Below are 19677 nucleotides of genomic sequence, written 5' to 3' on the forward strand. Positions count from 1 at the left end.
AAAATTAGGTTCGACCCCCTAGGGTTTGTCGGTTTTTAAAAACCGGTTTTTATTTAAAATTTGTAAAATTCGAAAACCGGTTTTTAAATTTAAAAACCCGGTTTTATATACTAATTAATATGCAGAAATGACTGAATCATTTAATTAAAAACGTTAATATTTTTACTTGAAATCGTCTTGAACACAAGCATATTGCAGTAGGTAACAGTTTACTGTAAAACAAATCTTCATGAGTTCATGTTTTCAGAAAAAAATACTAAATGGAATAAAGTAAATACTTTTTGTAGATTCATAAATATTAAATGAACTTAAAAATTGTATGTATTGTTACAGATTCTGGTTACTTTAATTTTTTTTTTTGGCGTTGTATAGATAGAGTATATTTTATTTTGTTATATTTTGTAATTCCATAATATTAAGGAAACTGAAGATTTTTAAAATAAGTACAAATATTTATTTACTATTTTAATTATATTTTTTTGCAAAAGATGGAAAACCGGTTTAACCGGTTTTTCGGGAATAATGGAATTCGAAAACCGGTTTTTTCAAAAGTCGGTTTTCGTATAAACCCTAGAACCCACCCACCCCTAGTACTACGAGTACTCCTATAATTTTAAAATGCTTGAGAAACGGATAAACTCAGTGGTTTTGAGGAACGTCTTGATTTATTTAGTACAGAGTGCATGTAATCGGAAGCCAACCATATTAAATGCATTGAATATAATTGAACGCCTCAGCTTTATATAGGAATCGTAGCACCCAACCTTTACGGTAAGGTCTCCGGTCAGTTATTCTCTTCGTTATCGAATCTACGACTCTATTAAAAGCCTTCGTTAAATCTTCCTTTCTAAGAATAACTTTCACCCTACTTCCCTTCCCTTTGTCTTTCACTCAGCTTTTGATCATGATTAAAACATCCCCTAGAGCTGTTCCATCTGGTAAAACTACACCTATTTCCCAATTAAAAAAAACAGGAACTCCTGAGTACCACGTGGCCATCTAACCCTTTCGCAATTTAGCACGTACGACGTATGTCGTAAAATGGACTGTGTTCAAAGTACACAGAAGTCGTGTAAGGTGAAAATATAACTTTGCAGGCATACAGTGGAGTTACTTTTGTCTTTATTTAATTTCTTATTTGTAGTACTATTGAAAAAGGTGGTAGATAAAATTTTGAAAGTTTAGTAGGATATGATTTTCAAACTTTATCACTTATTTGTTAATTTATTATTGTTTCAGTAGTTTCAGATGATTTCTGCGTACCATTATTAGAATATCTTCAGTGCATTATAGTTCCAAGTGAGAAATTTCCTAGTTTTTAATTTTATATTTTCATACTAAATATTCTTGAATATACGCAAACTTTTCTGGTAATTATATTAATTTTTTTAAACACAATTAATGTGACTATTTTATGTTACCACCTTGTTTTTGGTGTATTAACTGTATTTATTCTATATTAATGCGTAATACAAGCATTTAGTAATTGATTATTTTAATAATTAAATAATTAAGTTTGTTATTGATTACGAATTTTATTAAAGTTGTATACATTTCATAACATACTGACTGGAAGATTAGTACTGAGCTTATTATATTAACCTTTCGTTGACACTCTGGGTGTGAGCCACCCATAAGTTGATTTTGTAACCTTCTATATGCAAAATAAATATCTTTTTTCCAAAATTGACTTACAGACTATTTTTGCTCTCAAAGTATTATATCTCAACAACAACTCTGTAGATTTGTAGCTTCTAATATTGAAATTTGTAAAAGTTACAATTTTTTGAAGATTTTTTTCGTTTTTTCTCAACTTATGGTAATCTATATTTTTTCCACAAAAACTGCGATAAAATTTCAATAAAACAACTATTGGAATACATTGTAGAGACTTTGAGAATGACCCATGATTTTTTCCATAATGATTGGATTCTTTAGATGGGAAAGGCAGTCGTTTGAAAATTGCTGTAGGTGTGAGCCACCCATAAGCTGATTTTGTAACCTTCTATATGCAAAATAAATATCTTTTTTCCAAAATTGACTTACAGACTATTTTCTCTCTCAAAGTATTATATCCCAACAACAACTCTGTAGATTTGTAGCTTCTAATATTGAAATTTGTAAAAGTTACAATTTTTTGAAGATTTTCTTCACTTTTTCTCGACAAACTGGTAGTCTAGATTTTTTTTTATAAAAACTGTGATTAAATTTCAATCAAAAACCTATTGGAATATATTCTAGGGACCTCAAAACTGATCCATGATTTTTTTTATGACGATTGGATTGTTTAGATGAGAATGGCAGTCATTCAAAAATTTCTCTGGGTGTGAGCCACCCAGGTATGTGAAAATAAATTGATCGAAAATGGAGGTGTGTCAACGAAGGGTTAAATAATAGTGTCTGCTATAAAAAGTGCATCTTCTTGAGCGAACATCCTAAAATTACCAGTACTTGTATCTTGTAATGCAGTCTACTTAGTATATACAGTAAGGTGCAAAAGTGAATACACTCTCTTTAAAACAGAATATCTTTTTTAAAATAGGTCCAACCGACTCGAGATTTTTTGAGAAGGTAGAAGGATTAGTTTACTACGTCACGTGTTTTGTCGTTTTGAAAAAAATTGCAATTGGTCGGAATAGCAAAAAAAAAAAGAAAAAATAGCGAAGCTCGCTTTTTCAACTTTTTTATCTCAACTTGTAATGAAAATTCAAAAAACCCCCTTTGGCCATTGAAGTAAGTTGTCTACATGCCTAAAATTTCATCAAAATCGGTTAACGTTGCTCTGAGCTACAAATTCCCAAAATCAGCAATTTGCAACTTTATTTATGATCTTTAAGTGTTTATAGCTCAGAGCAACGTTAACCGATTTTGATGAAATTTTAGGCACGAATACAAATTTCTTCAATGCCCAAAGGGGACTTTTTGAATTTTCATTACAGCTTCAGATAAAAAAGTTGAAAAAGCGACCTTCACTATTTTCTTTTTTTTTGCTATTCCGACCAATCGCAATTTTTTTCAGAACGACAAAACACATCACATAGTAAACTAATCCTTCTACCTTCTCAAAAAACCTCAAGTCGGTTGGACCCATTTTAAAAAAGTTATTCTGTTTTAAAGACAGCGCATTCGCTTTTGCACCTTACTGTAATAAATCAAGAACGTCCAGAAACTCGATTCAAAATTAAATATCAGCACACAACGAAGATAAAAAAAACGTCTTAAATACCCTATATGTCTACAACGATAATTATAATTTATACAAGAGTGTTCAAAGTGCGAACAGCAATTTCTTGCGATTCTATTAAAAGTATGAAAAATATTCTTAACAGACGAGTGACTTAAGTCCACCGTTTATGTAATAGCACGGGCAGTAGGCAGTTCTAGGGACAAATAATTAATAAAACGGACGTTACTAATCGAACGACATAGGTCGATAAATTCGCTTCATTAATCAAAAGACACTGCGAATGTAGAACTGCAGAAAGAGTCGAAGTTCTCGAATACACGAAAGTAAAATCCCGTTTTAATTAAGTATCTGGATTGCCTCATTATACCACGAGCTCAGCACTCATTTCATCTCATTAGTGATCGCCTCGTATCAGCTCCCGTTAGTGATCGTGCGAAGTCGGGGAGCATTGAATCTATACGCGATAAAGAAGCTCACTCGTAAAGAGATTTCATTTTATATTTTTTTTTTCATTCTATTTTATCTGAATTTATGCACTAGAATTTATAACGGTCTAAAATGGAAGAAATCTGCCCGAGAACATCTTAGACTCTTTAATAAATGAAGTGTTTAATTATGAAGTACGCCGCAATGAAAACTGATAATAAAAAACTTAAAAGTGAAATTTCGAATATTCTACGTATTATCAATGTTCTTACGACTTTCAATAGATATAAAGTAACGATAACAGCTTTCGAGATAATAAAATTCACACAAGATCTGGCAGATTTTAAACAGTAATAAAAAAATGATTACTTTGAAGATTAAAATGTTTAAATTTTTTTAAAAAGAAAGTACTGTTTCTGTTTTTACATATTCAGCAACCAGGTTTGTTAGTAATGTTTCTATTGTTTTATTGCCTGCGTGCAATCGGATAGCCACAGTTTTTTTTCCATTGTATTCTTAACGAAAATTGGCAAAGAAAATTAGGAAAGCTTCGTTTATTTGTTGACTGCTTCAGCAAACCTTTGTGTTATTTTTACCAGTATCTCGAAAACTAATTAAGGATGAACTTCAGTAACGTTTAAAGTAAGCGAAAATCTTTGAAAATTGGAGGCATCAATCTTTTTTGCAATAGTAAAACCCTCTGCAAAATTTCAGAAAATTTGACTCGGTAGTTTTGAAATTATTTAACTTAGAGTTTTATTAATTTAATTAAGATATATATGATCAACACTCACCAAACACATCACATTGGCACACTTTTCACTGCTTTTCATACAAGTAAAAAGGGAAATTATAGTTTGATTATTTCATTTCTAACAGCTGCATTTTAGGTACATTCCATCAAACGAGTTAATGATAAATCATCAAATATTCAATAAATTAGCAAAACAAGATACAAACTCAGATGGAATTCAACTGAATTTGCGATAAAAATACACCATTGCAATTTCTGACTGGTTTTCATCACAGAAAAAAGCCTTATTAATATCTTGCAAATGGATTAACTTTTGGCTAAGATTGTCATTGAAGTTCATCCTTAAGGGGAGGTTCTGGTCTAAATGTCGATTTTTCTTTTATTTCATTTTTCGAATGTTCAACCTTTTAGGAAAACGGGTTTGAAAGGATTTGTTGAAATTCGTAAAATTCCCGAAGTTATAGGCATTTGAGTCGCGGCAAATACATGGGTCACAACCGACTACTCGGCGCTCACGTAAAACTTTAAGGGGAGGTTCTGGTCTAAATGTCGATTTTTTTTATATCATTTTTCGAATGTTCAATCTTTTAGGAATACGGGTTTAAAAGGATTTGTTGAAATTCGTAAAATTCCCCAAGTTGTAGGCATTTGAGTCGCGGCAAATACATGGGTCACAACCGGCTACTCGGCGCTCACGTAAAACTTCAAATGCGTTTTTCTCGAAACAGTGTTCTCAAAACGGTGGGACCTGTATCTTCAAAAGTTATTATCCGATTCGACTGAAACTTGTTTTATTTTGAAGATTATTCTTTTGGCTAGGGGGGGAACTAAAAAAAATTACAAAAAGTTGAAAATTTATAATTTTTAAAGGCGTTGAAAGGACGAAAAATACAGGGAAAAGTGATTTCAAACGTGAAGTGTCGTTATTTTCTAAAAAAAATGTAATTTTTGTAATTTTTTTTTTAGTTCACCCCCTAGAAAAAAGAATAATCTTCAAAATAAAAAAGGTTTCAGTCGAATCGGATAATAACTTTTAGAGATACAGGTCCCACCGATTTGGATCAATTTTTTGACGCCTTAACTTTAACGACTCCCCAGGGCCGTTTGCACTGATTAATTATAAAACAAAAAATATATTTCTATAACATAAGACATCCTTAATACAATGCAACAAGTCCCATTAAATTATATATAGTAGTTTTCCTTTAATTAATTCCTAAATATCACCTATTTTTTGGGGCTCTAGACCAGAACCTCCCCTTAAGTAGAAGCTTGAAAGGCCAGAAGGAACTCGGGGATCACCCGAAGCATTGGATTTATTCCGCTGGGCATACTCGGTCAACGATTTCCAAGCAGAGAAACGAAACTCGCGACGAAACGAAGGTAAATGAAAGTATAACTCGACCATCGATTTAAAAAAGGAAAAAGGGGGAGATCGAAATCAAGCTTCCTACACCAGTGTGTTCAGTATCCAAACGTTACGCCACTTCCTAGAGCATCTGTTAAAAAATATTTCCGTCACGTCAGTGTCACTGCAATTATTTATTTCGCACGCCCAAAACCTCTGTTTACCTTAAAAAAAAATCAAAGAATTTGCAGCGAAGCTCACAAATTCCCCATGAAAAAATTATTAACTCTGTCATTTCCAGTCGTGCAATTAAAATAAATAATACAGAGCTCAGAAATCCTTGCTTAAATGCATGTGATTCGATGAAGTATAATTAATGAATTTATCAGCTGAGTGTCAGTTTAATAAATTGAGTTTCTATTTACAGTTACTTCTACTGATATCCAGACACCATGGTGCTCTTACATTTGTTGCTTTATATATTACCAAACTGTTGGAACAATTCGCTCACACTGTATTATTTATTCGAAGTTGCAAAGTTGTGTAACACAATTTCTTTATTGGAACGTTTAAGTTTAACGTCTCTTAAAATAATGGAGATTAAAACAGTTTCGATTCTATGTAGGATAGCTTTTCTCCTTACAGCCACCTTTTTCAAACATTTTCTGTAATATTTCCGTAACGAAGCGCTCCAATTAAAAGGAAGCTGTGTGTGGTCTGCTAAGAGGGGATAAATAATGAAATGAAAAAAAAATCTTCTGTTCTAATAATTTACTAATAAGCAGTGATAATTCTTCTCCAGAATTAATTATGTAGAATCTGCTAGCGTTAGAGAAACATTTGTACTTTACTTTCTGAGACCGTTTCCAGGTCACTGTGTCTTTTAAATGAAATGTTATTATTTTATTTCATTATCGTAAGAGTGGCAGAAGGTCCATTTAAAATTACACACTTAAAGCAGCCTTGAGGTGATCCGAGATTGGAGATTTGCACCTATGATACCTAGGGGCATTTAATCTGTTGTAAAATGATAAATTGATCGCGCAAGTACTCATTTGTTTCGATAAATTTCGTATCGATGTTATGTGGATAAAAGGCGCTGAACAATTTGATGGTCGCTGCCGCGTGTGCGTGATTTCACAATAGAATTAAGAATTCAGCTTTATTTCGTGTTTAACACCGATGAAACTATTCCATTCAAAGATTTTTATTGAATTTGCAATATTCTGTTTTGGTGGTTTTCAAAGGCTAAGAAGTAGTTGGGAAATTTGCGAAAGATCGGTAGTGGGTGTATGTTTCTTCGAAAACATGCGTTCGTCAAAGTATTGGGCAGTTATATTTTCGTTATTCAGTCTGCTAGACTCGTCTGCTTATAGACTTTTGTGAAATAAAAATGTACTGTTAAGTTGAAAAAAAAAACAAACACAAAGTGAGCTTGAAGGACCATGAGAAACAGAGGAATGTAATATATTTCCCTGAAACTAGTCGATTCTACACAAAGAACAATAAAGGATTTTCTCGGTCCCTCGTATCTCACATCGTTTAGAAATATTATCGCGCGACACTTATCTAAAGACATCTTTTATGATAAATACTACATGGCTACTGAAGCACTTGTTTTCAACAAGTGACAACAATTCGCGAAGTTTTCGACACATTCTTTAGAAAAAGAAAATTAGTCATTAAATAGAGTCTAGAGAAGAAATGCTTGATATTTACTACGATTTTTTTAACAAATGTGGTCAAGAATCATTCGTCCTGCTGAAATTCACTACAAAATCGAGAAACAGTTTGTTATCTATTGGGTTGAGCGGAAAGTTTTTGTGTGTTTCTTTAATTAGATATCACTGCATTAGTCTTATAGAGTGTTCCAAAAATACACGTTTGAGACACAATAATTTAATATTCGAATATTTTACAAGTATTCGAATGCTACGAATAAACTTGGAATATTTGAGTATTCGAATACTATTCTGGTGTATTCGAATAGTAACATTCGAATACTCAAATATTCGAATAGTATACGAATACTTGGATATTCGAATAGTATTCGGATACTTAAATATTTGAATAATATTCGGATACTTAAATATTTGAATACTCAAACATTCCAATACTCAAACATTCCAATACTCAAATATTCGAATACTCAAATATTCGAATAGTATTCAAATACTTAAATATTTGAATAGTATTCGGATACTTAAATATTTGATTACTCAAATATTCCAATACTCAAATATTCCAATACTCAAACATTCCAATACTCAAACATTCCAATACTCAAATATTCGAATACTCAAATAGTATTCGAAGACTCAAATATTCGAATAGTATTCGGATACTCAGATATTCGAATAGTATTCGAAAACTCAAATATGCGAATAGTATTCGAATATTCAAATATTCGAATACTCAAATAGTATTCGAAAACTCAAATATTCGACTAGTATTCGGATACTCAAATATTCGAATAGTATTCGGATACACAAATATTCGAATTGTATTGGAATAATATTTGGATACTTGGATATTCGAATTATATTCACCAAATAATTGAGCAACTGAAGTATTTGAATATTCGAATACCGACAAATTCGACAAATAGTCTCAGCTCTACTAGGAACCCGAAATATATATATATATATATATATATATGTATATTTTCGTGCAAAAATCAGGATTTCGACTTTAAATAGCCGCCATTTTGTTTTAAATTAATATTTCGGAAAATTCTCTCCGCCAACCCGAAGATACATTAATATACTAACGAAGTCTTTTTTGTTTCTTGATTTTAGATAATCTGGTCCCGAATGGCAGTGCTCACCGCAAAACCAAATTTTTAAAAATGCTTCTTGGATGTCGGTTGTTACTTTATAATAAACGTAAATATTTTTCTACGAAAAAATTACCAAATGTTCTTTAAATGTTGCTCTTTTAAGCGTAAAACGTTTTGTAAAAATATACGATTCCGCTTCTTCAAAAAAAAATTCACAAATATTCGCCTCTTTTCGGCCGCCTGACTAGGTATAACAACCCCTTAAGGGAGTAGTGGACTATTTCAGCTTAACAAAATCATTTTTTATTTTACTGCTTCTGAAAGTCTAATCCTTTACGAACATTTTAAACAAATGTTCATGAAAAAATTCAAATAATTGTCGAAGTTATAACAGCGAACGTAACACAGTGAAGCCGGTTTTCCCGAGACACCATTTTCAGAAACGGTGTACATCATAACTCTTGAACGAACGAATATTTTCACTTAAAATTTTAAATGGAGTTGTATAATTCCATTCTCTATCGCGTAGAAATTCCGCGTCGATATTGGATTGTGTAAAACATTTTATAACCGATTAAAGACGATTCTTCCCCGTAAAAATGTGGAAAGAAAATTGATTAGTGTGTAACTTCCACAATTTTTGTTCAAATTCATCGGCAATTTCCCACACTGTATATATTTATGTATAGAATAATCACCTCAAAGCATTTTGCTGTCAGACGATTGGTTCACCTGAATCGACGTACACCACCTGCAGCGGCGCGCCGTACAGGACTATCTTCAACGATTAATAACTTCGACAATTTTATACATCCCCACGATTTTTTTTGTCGCAAATACTCGCAATCCTGCCCACAATAGATTGTCAAAAGCACGACTATAACGATTGTTTGGTATCAAAGTAATTTACCGTCAAAGAAACACGATTTTACATACCCAATAGCCCACTACCCCCTAAAAGGGCGATTGAGCCCGAACGAAACATACCGTTGTTCTTATCCTGCGTCACTCTATAAACCCACAAAGTTGCGCTCCAATCGGTGAGTGCGCGTTAGCGGTGCACCCCCGTAAAGAATTATCTACGTACAATAAAACCTTACATAACAGTACCTGCAGTAAACGACAAAATCTTTCCGTGCAACCCAACAATAACATTCTACATAAAAGACCACAGGGATACTCTGATGTCCGACCATTAATACCAACAACTTCATTCCCTTACTCGAATAACTTCTCTTTTACTAAAACAGTACAGTAGTGTCTCAAGGGGACAGTATTCCTGCCTCGAAATAAGGTGATCGCTGTCCCCTGCATCTCTGTTCTTGCCGCGACGAATCAGACCAGGGTCTCTACCTCATTCTACGCGACTAAGCGCAATGGAGGCCAAGCCGAAAAGACTCCAGTCCCGACCGTCACCTTATTTCAAGACAACCCTGGATTCCCTCAGTTTCGCAGACGCAGTAACAAAAGCAACCGGTAACCTCCGATCGTACATGTCCTACCTCGGTTGAGGAGCATCGTTCTAATAACCCTGATATAAATCTTCCCGTATTTCGTCTTGGCGACGTGGAACAGAAAGTCCGACACGGCTCCGTCCCCCTCGTGGATATCGGTTTCCGCCAGAACTTCCTTCAGAGTCTCGACCCTCTCTTCCGGCGTGCTCTCGTCGTTGGACGCCAGCCTTCTCTCCAGACACTCCACCACGCTGAAATCTTCCCAGAACTGCGGCGGCTGCTCCTCGCGCGGCTTCCTCGCCGGGTCCCGGTCCAGGAGGCCGGAAGTGTCCAGGCCGGCGTAAGAGACGTCCAGAGCCAAGCTGTTGAACGTCGGCGGGGTCCGCGGTGAGATGGCCTCCAATCTGAACGGAAGGTTCCCGTAAGCTCTCGACTGCCAGGGCGCCGCTAATCCTCTAGACCCTGCTGGCCGTTCCTTCGCCGGTTCCAAGCCGCTTTCATACCACATTCCACGAGCGCCGCTCGCGGTCTCTTCCGGCCCCCAAAGGTATTTGTCCGCGGAATATTCCGATGGCCTATCGCGAGTTCCCACGCCGAGGTCGAACCAGAGCGGCGCCGGGGAGGCTTTAGCCGACGCTGAGGCTGCTTCGGGACAGCTACGTCCCGCGAAATTCTCGCTCTTCCTCCATAAAGAGCTTCCTGGCTCAGCGGCGGTGTTTCCCCAAAGACTTTCGCTCGTTCTCGAAACGGTATTAACCTGAGAATGCTCGATTGTTCTCCAAGATGAATCTCCCTGGGAACTATCCGCCGTTCCGTGGAGAAGTTTCGCCGAGTCCAGGACGCTTCCTCCCTCGAACCGTTTCGAGCAACTTTCCACGCTCTGCCGCGCGACATTTCCAAGATCCTCAGGCCTTCTCGAGGAACGATCCTGGCTCCCTCGCCCTCTCCATTCTGCCCCAGTCTGTGGAGCCTCCTCCGCCCTAGCGCTCAGTTTCCGGGAGGACTCTCTTGAACCATGGTCGTTGCTCATGTCACCATAACCATCTCTCGATCTTCAGGCGATCGAGATCCTCAACGCTCAGGCCCGCAAAGACGCTGCAAAGGTTCTTTCAAATCGACACGCGCTTTCGACGCTGGTTTCTTACTATTCCCTGCCTTTTTGCTAATTACCATCAAGTGCAGAGTGTCTCTAAACGACGATTAAACGGGTCAACGATCCCCCCCGCGAATTAATCGCGCGGGTAGCTTTGGGGGGTTTTTTAGTTTTAGTTTATGCTTGTAAAACTGCCCCGGTTGGAAATGTACTTCGCAATCTCTCTATCGACGATTGACAAAAGAACGCCCGTTTATATATGCCTTTATCGTGGTTAAAAATACCCGCGAACACTTGCGAGTGTAGCGGCGTGCCGTTTGAAGGAGTCGCTTGGATTTCTGCGGCAAAGAATGCGCAATAACACTGATAACAAAACAATCGATCAAAGTATTAAATACGCGCGATCAATGAATCGATAAGGACTTGCAAGTAACGAATCGTTAATGACGATAAGCTGCTTGCCTGTGCTATCGGATCACGTACCTATTTCGTTTCGATATTGCGAATATGTAGCCGCAATTCCTGCGCGGGAGTTAAGACAATAGCTGGCGCGGAACATGCCTGTGACATAATAAAATCTCGCCTAAAAACAATTGCTAACTGAAGGACAGTGAAATTGAAAAGGCGCTAATTATTCTGAGATGCGGTAGCTTCAACTTGATACTTCTTCCGGCTAAAGCTCTTCGGCGAAGTGGTTCTGCAGGGTGGCTCCGGATAGAGCAATCAATCTGTACTGCAGAAGGTGAGCCGCGCAACTTGGTAATTTAAATGCCCTCTGCGACTGCGGATAGAAAAGTGTTGGACGAAGAAATTGAATGTTAGGAGGGGATTAACTTCGCTAGAATTTATTTTACCAACGCATGCAGTGACGAGCCTGGAGGACGTACACAATGCCTTTTAATTTTGCTTAGAATTAACCCTTCGTTGACACGCCTCATTTTTAGATCAATTTTTTTCACATACCTGGGTGGCTCACACCCAGAGAAATTTTTGAACGACTGCTATTTTCATATAAAGAATCCAATTGTTATGGAAAAAATCGTGGATCAACTTCAAGGTCTCTAGAATGCATTAAAATAGTTTTTTGACTGAAATTTTATAGCAGTTTTTGTAAAAAAAATCTAGATTACTATATATCGAAAGAAAGGAGGAAAATCTTTTAAAAATTGTAACTTTTACTAATTTCAATATTAGAAGCTGAAAATCTACAGAGTTGTTGTTGGGATATAATACTTTGAGAGAAAAAATAGTTTGTACGTCGGCTTTCGAAAAAAACTATTTATTTTGCATATAGAAGGTACAGAGCGTGAAAATCAGCTTATGGGTGGCGCACACCCAGAGTGTTAACGAAGGGTTAAATAAAATTTCAAATAATGAATAGAAGTTTAAAAAGAAATGAATTCGACAAATGACGAATATTTTCAACTTTTATTGGTTATTCGAAATTTTATTTAAATAAAAATTCTGCCTATCTGTATCTGATGCCTACAAACGCCTGGCTCGCAATTGCGCCACGGAAGAAATACCAAGTTGTCAACATTATTGTTATTCTTAAATATGTCGTCAAGTGCTTGCTTTTCAATAACTGTACCGCCTTTACAATTTAGCCACTCGAAGCAATCAGGGGATCAGGTTTCCCTATCAATTACAGTTGATCGTATGTGTGATTAAATATGTTATTCGTCGTCTCACATGTTCATTTAGATTTTAGATAAAGCATATTTCTTATTATAGTACGGGCGTTATGCATGTGGGAACGTGGCTTTAGGGTTTAGAGTAGAAGAATGGAGCGGTGGTATTCAACATTCTCTATTCTTTCAAACGGAATACTTCTGTATCTTTAATCTAGGAATTCTTTGTTGATCTTGCTCCATCTCGGTGAATGCAATAATAACATATGCACATATATTAATACTTTCTATCAGATTTTATGACGCGCTGATATTTGGCTTGACTCATCTCGTGCGAAGGTTTTTACAGACCCAAATTTGGGGGCTGAGAGTCGCAGTGGTGTAAGTCCAAATTTTGATGATTTGAAATAGTAACAGTTTTTAAGATCTTGAAGGCTACATCCGATTACTTTTATAGTAACTTAAGTTATAAGGGGCGTCTTTAAATTACGTAAGGCTTTGGGGGGAGGAGTTGGAGGGGTGTCGCGAATTTCTTAGGTTTTTTTAAAAGGAAGGAGGGAAGTCAGGTAGCGTCTTACGTAATATTTTTTAACCTAATTTTTAATAAATACAAATTCTATCATTAATGTTCCAGAAAAGTAGTTTCGATTTAAATTTCCCGGAACCGAGTTAAAGGAATTATATGAACCTTTAAAAGAATTTTAATAACTAAAAAAATTAAGTGTAAAATATATTACGTAAGAAGGGGGTTGGAATATAAAATCTTACGAATTCTTATACTGGGGCAGGGAGGGGGTAAGAAATCGCCAAAATTACCCTTACGTAATTTAAGGACGACCCCTAACTACATTCTTGACTTAGAAATAAGAATATTTCTCTTAGGACTTAAGTAACAAGAGCAGAGCGTTTCGAACGATACTGTGAAAAATAAGATATACGTGTTTTTTTATATTGGCCCATTTTCATATTTAGGGGATTAAACCACCCCTTAAAGTTATAAGATTTTTTGGTATCCCCCTCCAAATTTCTTTGTTTTTTTTTATGTTTTGGAGAATCGAAAAATAAAAAATGTCTTTTAATTTTTGCTCATTTGCACGTTTAGGGGTCATCCTTAAATTACGTCAGGCTTTTTTTTGGGGGGGTGCGAATTTCTTACGTTTTCGTACAAGGGGTAGGTTTTCTTAGTCAGGTAGCGTCTTACGTAATATTGTTTAACCTAATTTTAAATAAATACAAATTCTATCATTTATATTCCAGAAAAGTAGTTTCAGTTTAAATTTCCCGGAACCGAGTTAAATGAATTATGTAAACCTTTAAAAGAATTTTAATAATTGAAAAAATAAAATGTAAAATATATTACGTAAGGAAGGGGTTGGAATATAAAATCTTACAAATTCTTATACTGGGGCAGGGAGGGGGTAAGAATTCGTAAAAATTTCCCTTACGTAATTTAAGGACGGCCCCTAAGGGGGTAAAAATCACCGTTCAATGTTCATAAGAAGAGGCACAAAAGTTCCTATTGTTTTGTACAGAGGGTGGCCAGATTATAATATTCAAAACATTTTCGTCAATTTTTGGGGTCATTTTAAAATGGATTTAATACGATTAAAAAAAATCTTAAATTTGCAACTAAAGGTTCTGAAGAGAAACTTTCTTAGCTCTCCGAAACACTCACGAAAATTTGTCACCGATCATGAGTTCGCAAGTTATAGGTGTTCAAAGTGAAAAGTACCATTTTTGCTTCGATCACGAATAACTCGGCCAATAAAAATCATACAACAAAACCAAAAAAATCGAAATTAAAGAGAAATGTCTGCTCTATAAGAGCTCTTTGTTGGTTTTACCGAGAAAAATTTTTCTTGGCCCGTGCATTCGTTCAAACTAGGCAAAAAATTCTGAAACTTCGTTTCCTGCGTTTCAACTTCTTAAAACAGTATCGTAATGGATGAAAATAAAATTGAGTCCTTGATTCAAAAACTAGAAACTTCAAGCTTTAAAATGCGTTTTTTAAATATTTTTTGCGACCATTTTTTACATCGCTTAAACTTACAAAATCTCCACCCTTTTTGTTTCATTATAACAATTTGGCCACCCAGTGTACTTATTTTTACGTTTATACATATTGATGATGGTAGTATTTTAAGCCTTCAGATGTGTTCCAGCAATATATACGTAGAATTTTTTTTTATAACAGTAAACGCGAAAATACGAGTGACTTACACCACAATGAATCTCGGCCTGCCAATTACGTATTCATGAAATAATTATTTGCCTGCTACCTAGTAATTAAAACCGAATTAAACTAACCAAAGAACGCAAGAATAAGGAAAGTGTTCTTGTATCGGAAACGCAAGTATTCCGACCGACAGTTTCCGAAATGCAAACTTTCTAAAGGTACGTTCAACGTCGAACTGAAGCATTGTAATCCTCTCTCTCTGAACAAGTGAAAATCGAGTGTATGTCGTTGCATTTTCATGCCTTCCAATTAATTATATGCATTAATCGCCTTAGAAGAGGGGGAGGCAAATAAATTGCTGTGAAAGAGTTCGAATGGAGTTTCGAAAACAATAAGTCATTATACCTGGCATTTTCTCCCGGGCACCTTTTAATTCCTAGATTACCTTCTATGAGAAAGCGCTGAACCGCCTGAGAGGAAACGCGTCTAAAGAATTACACGGTTTTTCTTTAACGAGGGTGGCTTAATTGATCACCTAACGATTATTACGTAAGTCTTCGAGGAAACCTTAGGAGCACTGAGCAGGCAGAGCCTGAGCAGCGTGTGCCTCATTCCGGCCGGTGCACAGTGTTTCGCGTAATGCTCAAAAGTCAAGAATGTTAAAATGTTAATAAAGGAACGTAGGTTTTAATGTTACCCATGATGTTTTGCTGAATTTACCGATCTGTTTTGTCCAAAATGATGCTTGAAATTTATTCGAATTTTCGGTGCGTTTCTTTAAACACGTGCTATTTGCCGAATGTTTATCTTATTTAATCTGATTTTTATAAGTTATGTTTAGTATTATATATGACCTTCCCCGGCTGCCAATTTTTTTTTTGCTATATCAACAATATATTCCAATTTTTTATGTTAATTTTTTATCATCTTTGACTTGAGTTTAAAAAAAAAGGACCAAAAAGTACATCCGTGATTTTTTGTATATTAACTAACATCACGGATTCGCCTAAAATATTAGCGTGACTGATTCATAATCTGCAATTGTAGTAAACTCTTTTTTTTGTGTGTGTTTCATGAGTTCATGTTGTACCCGCGAGCGTGGGGCCTCTCACCAAGAGCACAAAGAAAATACCTCAGGGGGAATTATCTGCGTGAGGTAGAAGAGGACTTAAGTCCACATAATTTTAAAGTTTGGGGAAAAATTTCAAAAAACCCAACATTAATCTGTAATGTGTAAACTCGACAGCCCTCGGCCACTTATTCCCGCCGCGGTGCTGTTTTGCGAGCGAGAAAAGCGCTCGCCCGGTCGCCACCTGGCGGTCGCGTCCCGATCTACTATCATTTAAAAATCAGTGTTTAAAAAAAATAAAAACGTTAGAAGGAGGAGACGAACAAAATGATGTTACTGAGAAACCGCATTTCAAAGTATGCGACTTCCATTTTATATAATAGTATAGATTGAGGGAACATTAAACTTTATATTAACGTCAATTTCAACTGCCCGAAAATAGCCGAAATCATTAAGACGTTCACCGCTCAGGCACGTGCTACGCCCGGGGCTTAACGTATAAAATACTCGACAGTAGATGATTCAAATTATTGCGAAGCGTCAAATACAAACCCAGACACATGTTCCGACTCCAATTCCGATTTAATATAACAAACAATTTTTTCCACTTTATTATTATTTACATTGTTATTTAATTTCTTTATTAATGTTTTCATTTTTATATTATTTTCTATGTTTTACGTACTGCGTAATGAAAATTACAAACCAAATACAAGAAAAATTTTGAATGTGTACGAAGTTATATTTGTCTCCCGAATCCATATATGTAAAACGACCGCAAAGGTTTTCAAATATCTCTGCGAAACTGATGAAAAAAAATTTCCAAGAAAAGTGAGTCAGTATTCAGTTGACAAAAAATTGCAAAAATAAAAATTAATAACAAACTTTTTATTCAATAAAAAATCAAGATCACCTCATTTTTTTAAATGGAACTACATATTTTTTATACACCTATCGATACATATTTATATTCTCTTTAAAAAAGTATTAGGGTACTTAGGTCGAGAACTGATTAGTTCAGAAGCTATGAGTTTTGTCCCGAAAGCCCGTAAGTATACGCGAAACACTGTGCGGTGGATCGAGCCGAGAGGCATGTGAAGAATGTTCCATGTGAATGTTGCCTTGGTTCTGAATGGTTGGGAAAGAAAAGGGACTGCCGTTCAGTTCTAAATGCTTCTCGAACTTTTACTCCGATGTCTGATAAGACTATATAAGGCCATGTAAGGGAATTAATTTTTTTTCTCTAATCTTTACTATATTGTCGTTTTGTTAATATAACTTTTTTATTAACTCAATAATTTTTAGACTTCTCAATTTAAATTATTAGAACGTAATGATATTTAGAAACAAGGCGGATATTATTTTGTATTGCGAGATCTTCGTCGTTAAACTGCATAGGAGTGTTCACAAAAAAACCGTACGGTAATGCATAAAATAATCGGAGCGCAGGAATATCCGTCGATTAACGCCAGTTAGAGCGTCTTGTGTTTCTACTGATGCTCTTGAATCACGAAAACGACCTCCATAGTCGCGAACCATCCAAACAAATTGCATAATTATTAAGGACTTATTAAGAACAGATTCGCTCGATGCACCCGCCGAGAAGTCAGCAATTTATTTCCCCAATTACGACGAAAAACGCAAAACGTTATAGTCGAAATAAAATAAATTCAGAAATAGAAATTTAAAAAAAAAACGGCCCACGGTAGTGGAAAATAACGAATTTACTAAAAATCGCTAACGTAAAAATTACACTATTAATTACGTCTAACAAATTGAAAAAATTCTAAAACTTTGTGAATATGTAGGGAATTTCCTCCTGATTACAAGGCAATTTTTGTTTGCCGTCCAAATTCACTCTAAGGGGGTGTAACTGACCCTTGAATATCCGGTTATTTTCCTATTTTGTGTCATAACTCGTGAACTGTAAAATATTTTTTTACCAAATGATAGGTCTAATTAAAAGAAGTAACTTTTGTCTTGAAACTTTTTTTCTATCTCTTACAGTTCGCGAATTATAACGCATAATCGGAAAATATTCAGGGGTTCATTTCACCCCCTTCGAGTGAATTTGGACAGCAAACAAAAATTGCGTTGTACTCAGGAGGAAATCCCCTACATATTCACAAAGATTCAAATTTTTTTGAACTTTCGGGTTCGAGATCTTCCCTTGTAAGATATCTTTATAAATAAATCGAAGCTGTTCAATTTTTCCATTGAGTTTTATATACATAGAAATTCTATCGAGAGATTCTAGATTGCAATCAAACAACTCTGACACGATTTCGTATCGTGCCCAAAACAGAACAAGGTTGCAATTCGCCAGCCTCTTATCAGTCACTTGTTTACGAAGGTTTATCTCAAGAGACGCGACGAAAAACTTACATAAGACTCGCGAAAACCTCCAGAATTTTCAAAGAATTAAATAAAATTTGCTTGAAAAATCCAACGACCTACTTCAATCGTAATCCGACACAATCGGAATGAAAAGAAATTGAAGTGTCTACTTTACGCGACAGTTTAAACAATCGCGATTGTTTGTCAAAATAATCGCCAGTTTATTGTAATTATTACTAACAGCGGTAACACTAAAACCTCGGCACGATCGCGCGCATAGAATTCGTAACGTTTTATTCAAAAGATTCGAGAAATGTCGCATTCTCCCGAACCTAACCTAACTTATGCACGCGTGCCTTCGAAACGTATAATATTTTAAATGCCTTCGACCACTGTTCAACGTAATTTAGAAAGCAGTATATTTTAATATAGCAGCGGTAATTAATTGATGTAAAAGAGATACAATTCACTTCAGTTGAATAACGAAAAAAAAAAACGTTATTTAGAAAGTCACCCTAACCTAACCTACATAAAGACGTCAGGTTTTCAAAATAACTCGATGTTTTCGGATTTGGTGGATGTTGTGCCTTTCTTCTTGAGGCGAAGAAAGAAATACCAAGCTAGAGGCTTTAAATCGGGATTCCTGTACAGATAATTTTGCGCCGCGAAGACTTTAGTACAAACTTAGCAGAACGACCCTGGCACTTCCAGTTTTGGAGGCATTAATCGTAGTCGTCAATGGGAATCCCTGCGTTGCACATTCGCTGTGACATTATCTACGACGAAGTGTCAAGGAAGTTTTAACTTCCAGTTCCTAATTCACGTACCAGACGGGCTAACGTTTTGGGATATCTGTTACGCTGTTAATTCGCGAGAGAGATATCGCTGACCCGCTTCGAATTACATCGACGTATTTGGAATACTGCAAACGCTCCGGCGTGATCGTGAAACGGATTACGCTTATACAAAATTACCGATAGATGTCATTAACAGAAACGTGCCCGAAATGAAAGCGCACGGAACCATCGATTCACTTTTATCTGTCATTTCACGGTGGTTAATTCACAAAACGACGATTTCCTTTAATAAACACAACACTTCGAGAAAGTTCGTTGATCTCCATGCGAAAGGATTAAAGAGCTCCTTTATGCTGTAACGATAGAAATAGCCGCGTAACGTCCTACCACCGTGAAGGACGAGCGGCGACTGAACTGCACGATGGAAGCTCCAGAAGCAGTGCCGGGTCGAGCGCTCTGATTGGTCAGAGGCTCTTCCGGGCAACGGCTATGATTGGGCGGTCAACAAAAACGCGCCTAATTAGACGCGACTTGTTATCAATGACGCGTGAAATGTTACTTTAAATAAGGAACGAGTGCTTGCCGCAAATGGTTCATAAACACTGTTGCGGCAAAATGTTTTTTTT

At 35.9% G+C, this 19677-nt stretch overlaps 2 protein-coding genes across 5 annotated transcripts in view; both read right to left on the bottom strand.

Annotated features, from left to right (window-relative positions):
- The window catches only part of LOC143367742 (alpha-ketoglutarate-dependent dioxygenase alkB homolog 4), a 96559-nt gene that overhangs the window by 60084 nt on the left and 16798 nt on the right, over nucleotides 1–19677 (bottom strand). The window lies entirely within an intron of this gene.
- Milt (trafficking kinesin-binding protein milt) overlaps nucleotides 1–19677 on the bottom strand; it is a 97853-nt gene that overhangs the window by 48542 nt on the left and 29634 nt on the right. The window contains exons 1-2 of one of the 4 annotated variants that reach the window (XM_076809805.1): nucleotides 19229–19463; nucleotides 9997–11054 (exon numbers count right to left, since the gene is read on the bottom strand). The exons of 2 other annotated variants lie outside the window; for them this stretch is intronic. In XM_076809805.1, coding sequence (XP_076665920.1) covers nucleotides 9997–10978 — 982 coding nt within the window. In that variant the 5' untranslated portion in view covers nucleotides 10979–11054; nucleotides 19229–19463. Of the gene's footprint in view, nucleotides 1–9996; nucleotides 11138–19228; nucleotides 19464–19677 lie in introns of those variants that run through there. One more of the 4 variants, XM_076809804.1, reaches the window with a different exon arrangement.

Source organism: Andrena cerasifolii, chromosome 4 (genome assembly GCF_050908995.1).
Source record: "Andrena cerasifolii isolate SP2316 chromosome 4, iyAndCera1_principal, whole genome shotgun sequence".
NCBI lineage: Eukaryota > Metazoa > Arthropoda > Insecta > Hymenoptera > Andrenidae > Andrena > Andrena cerasifolii.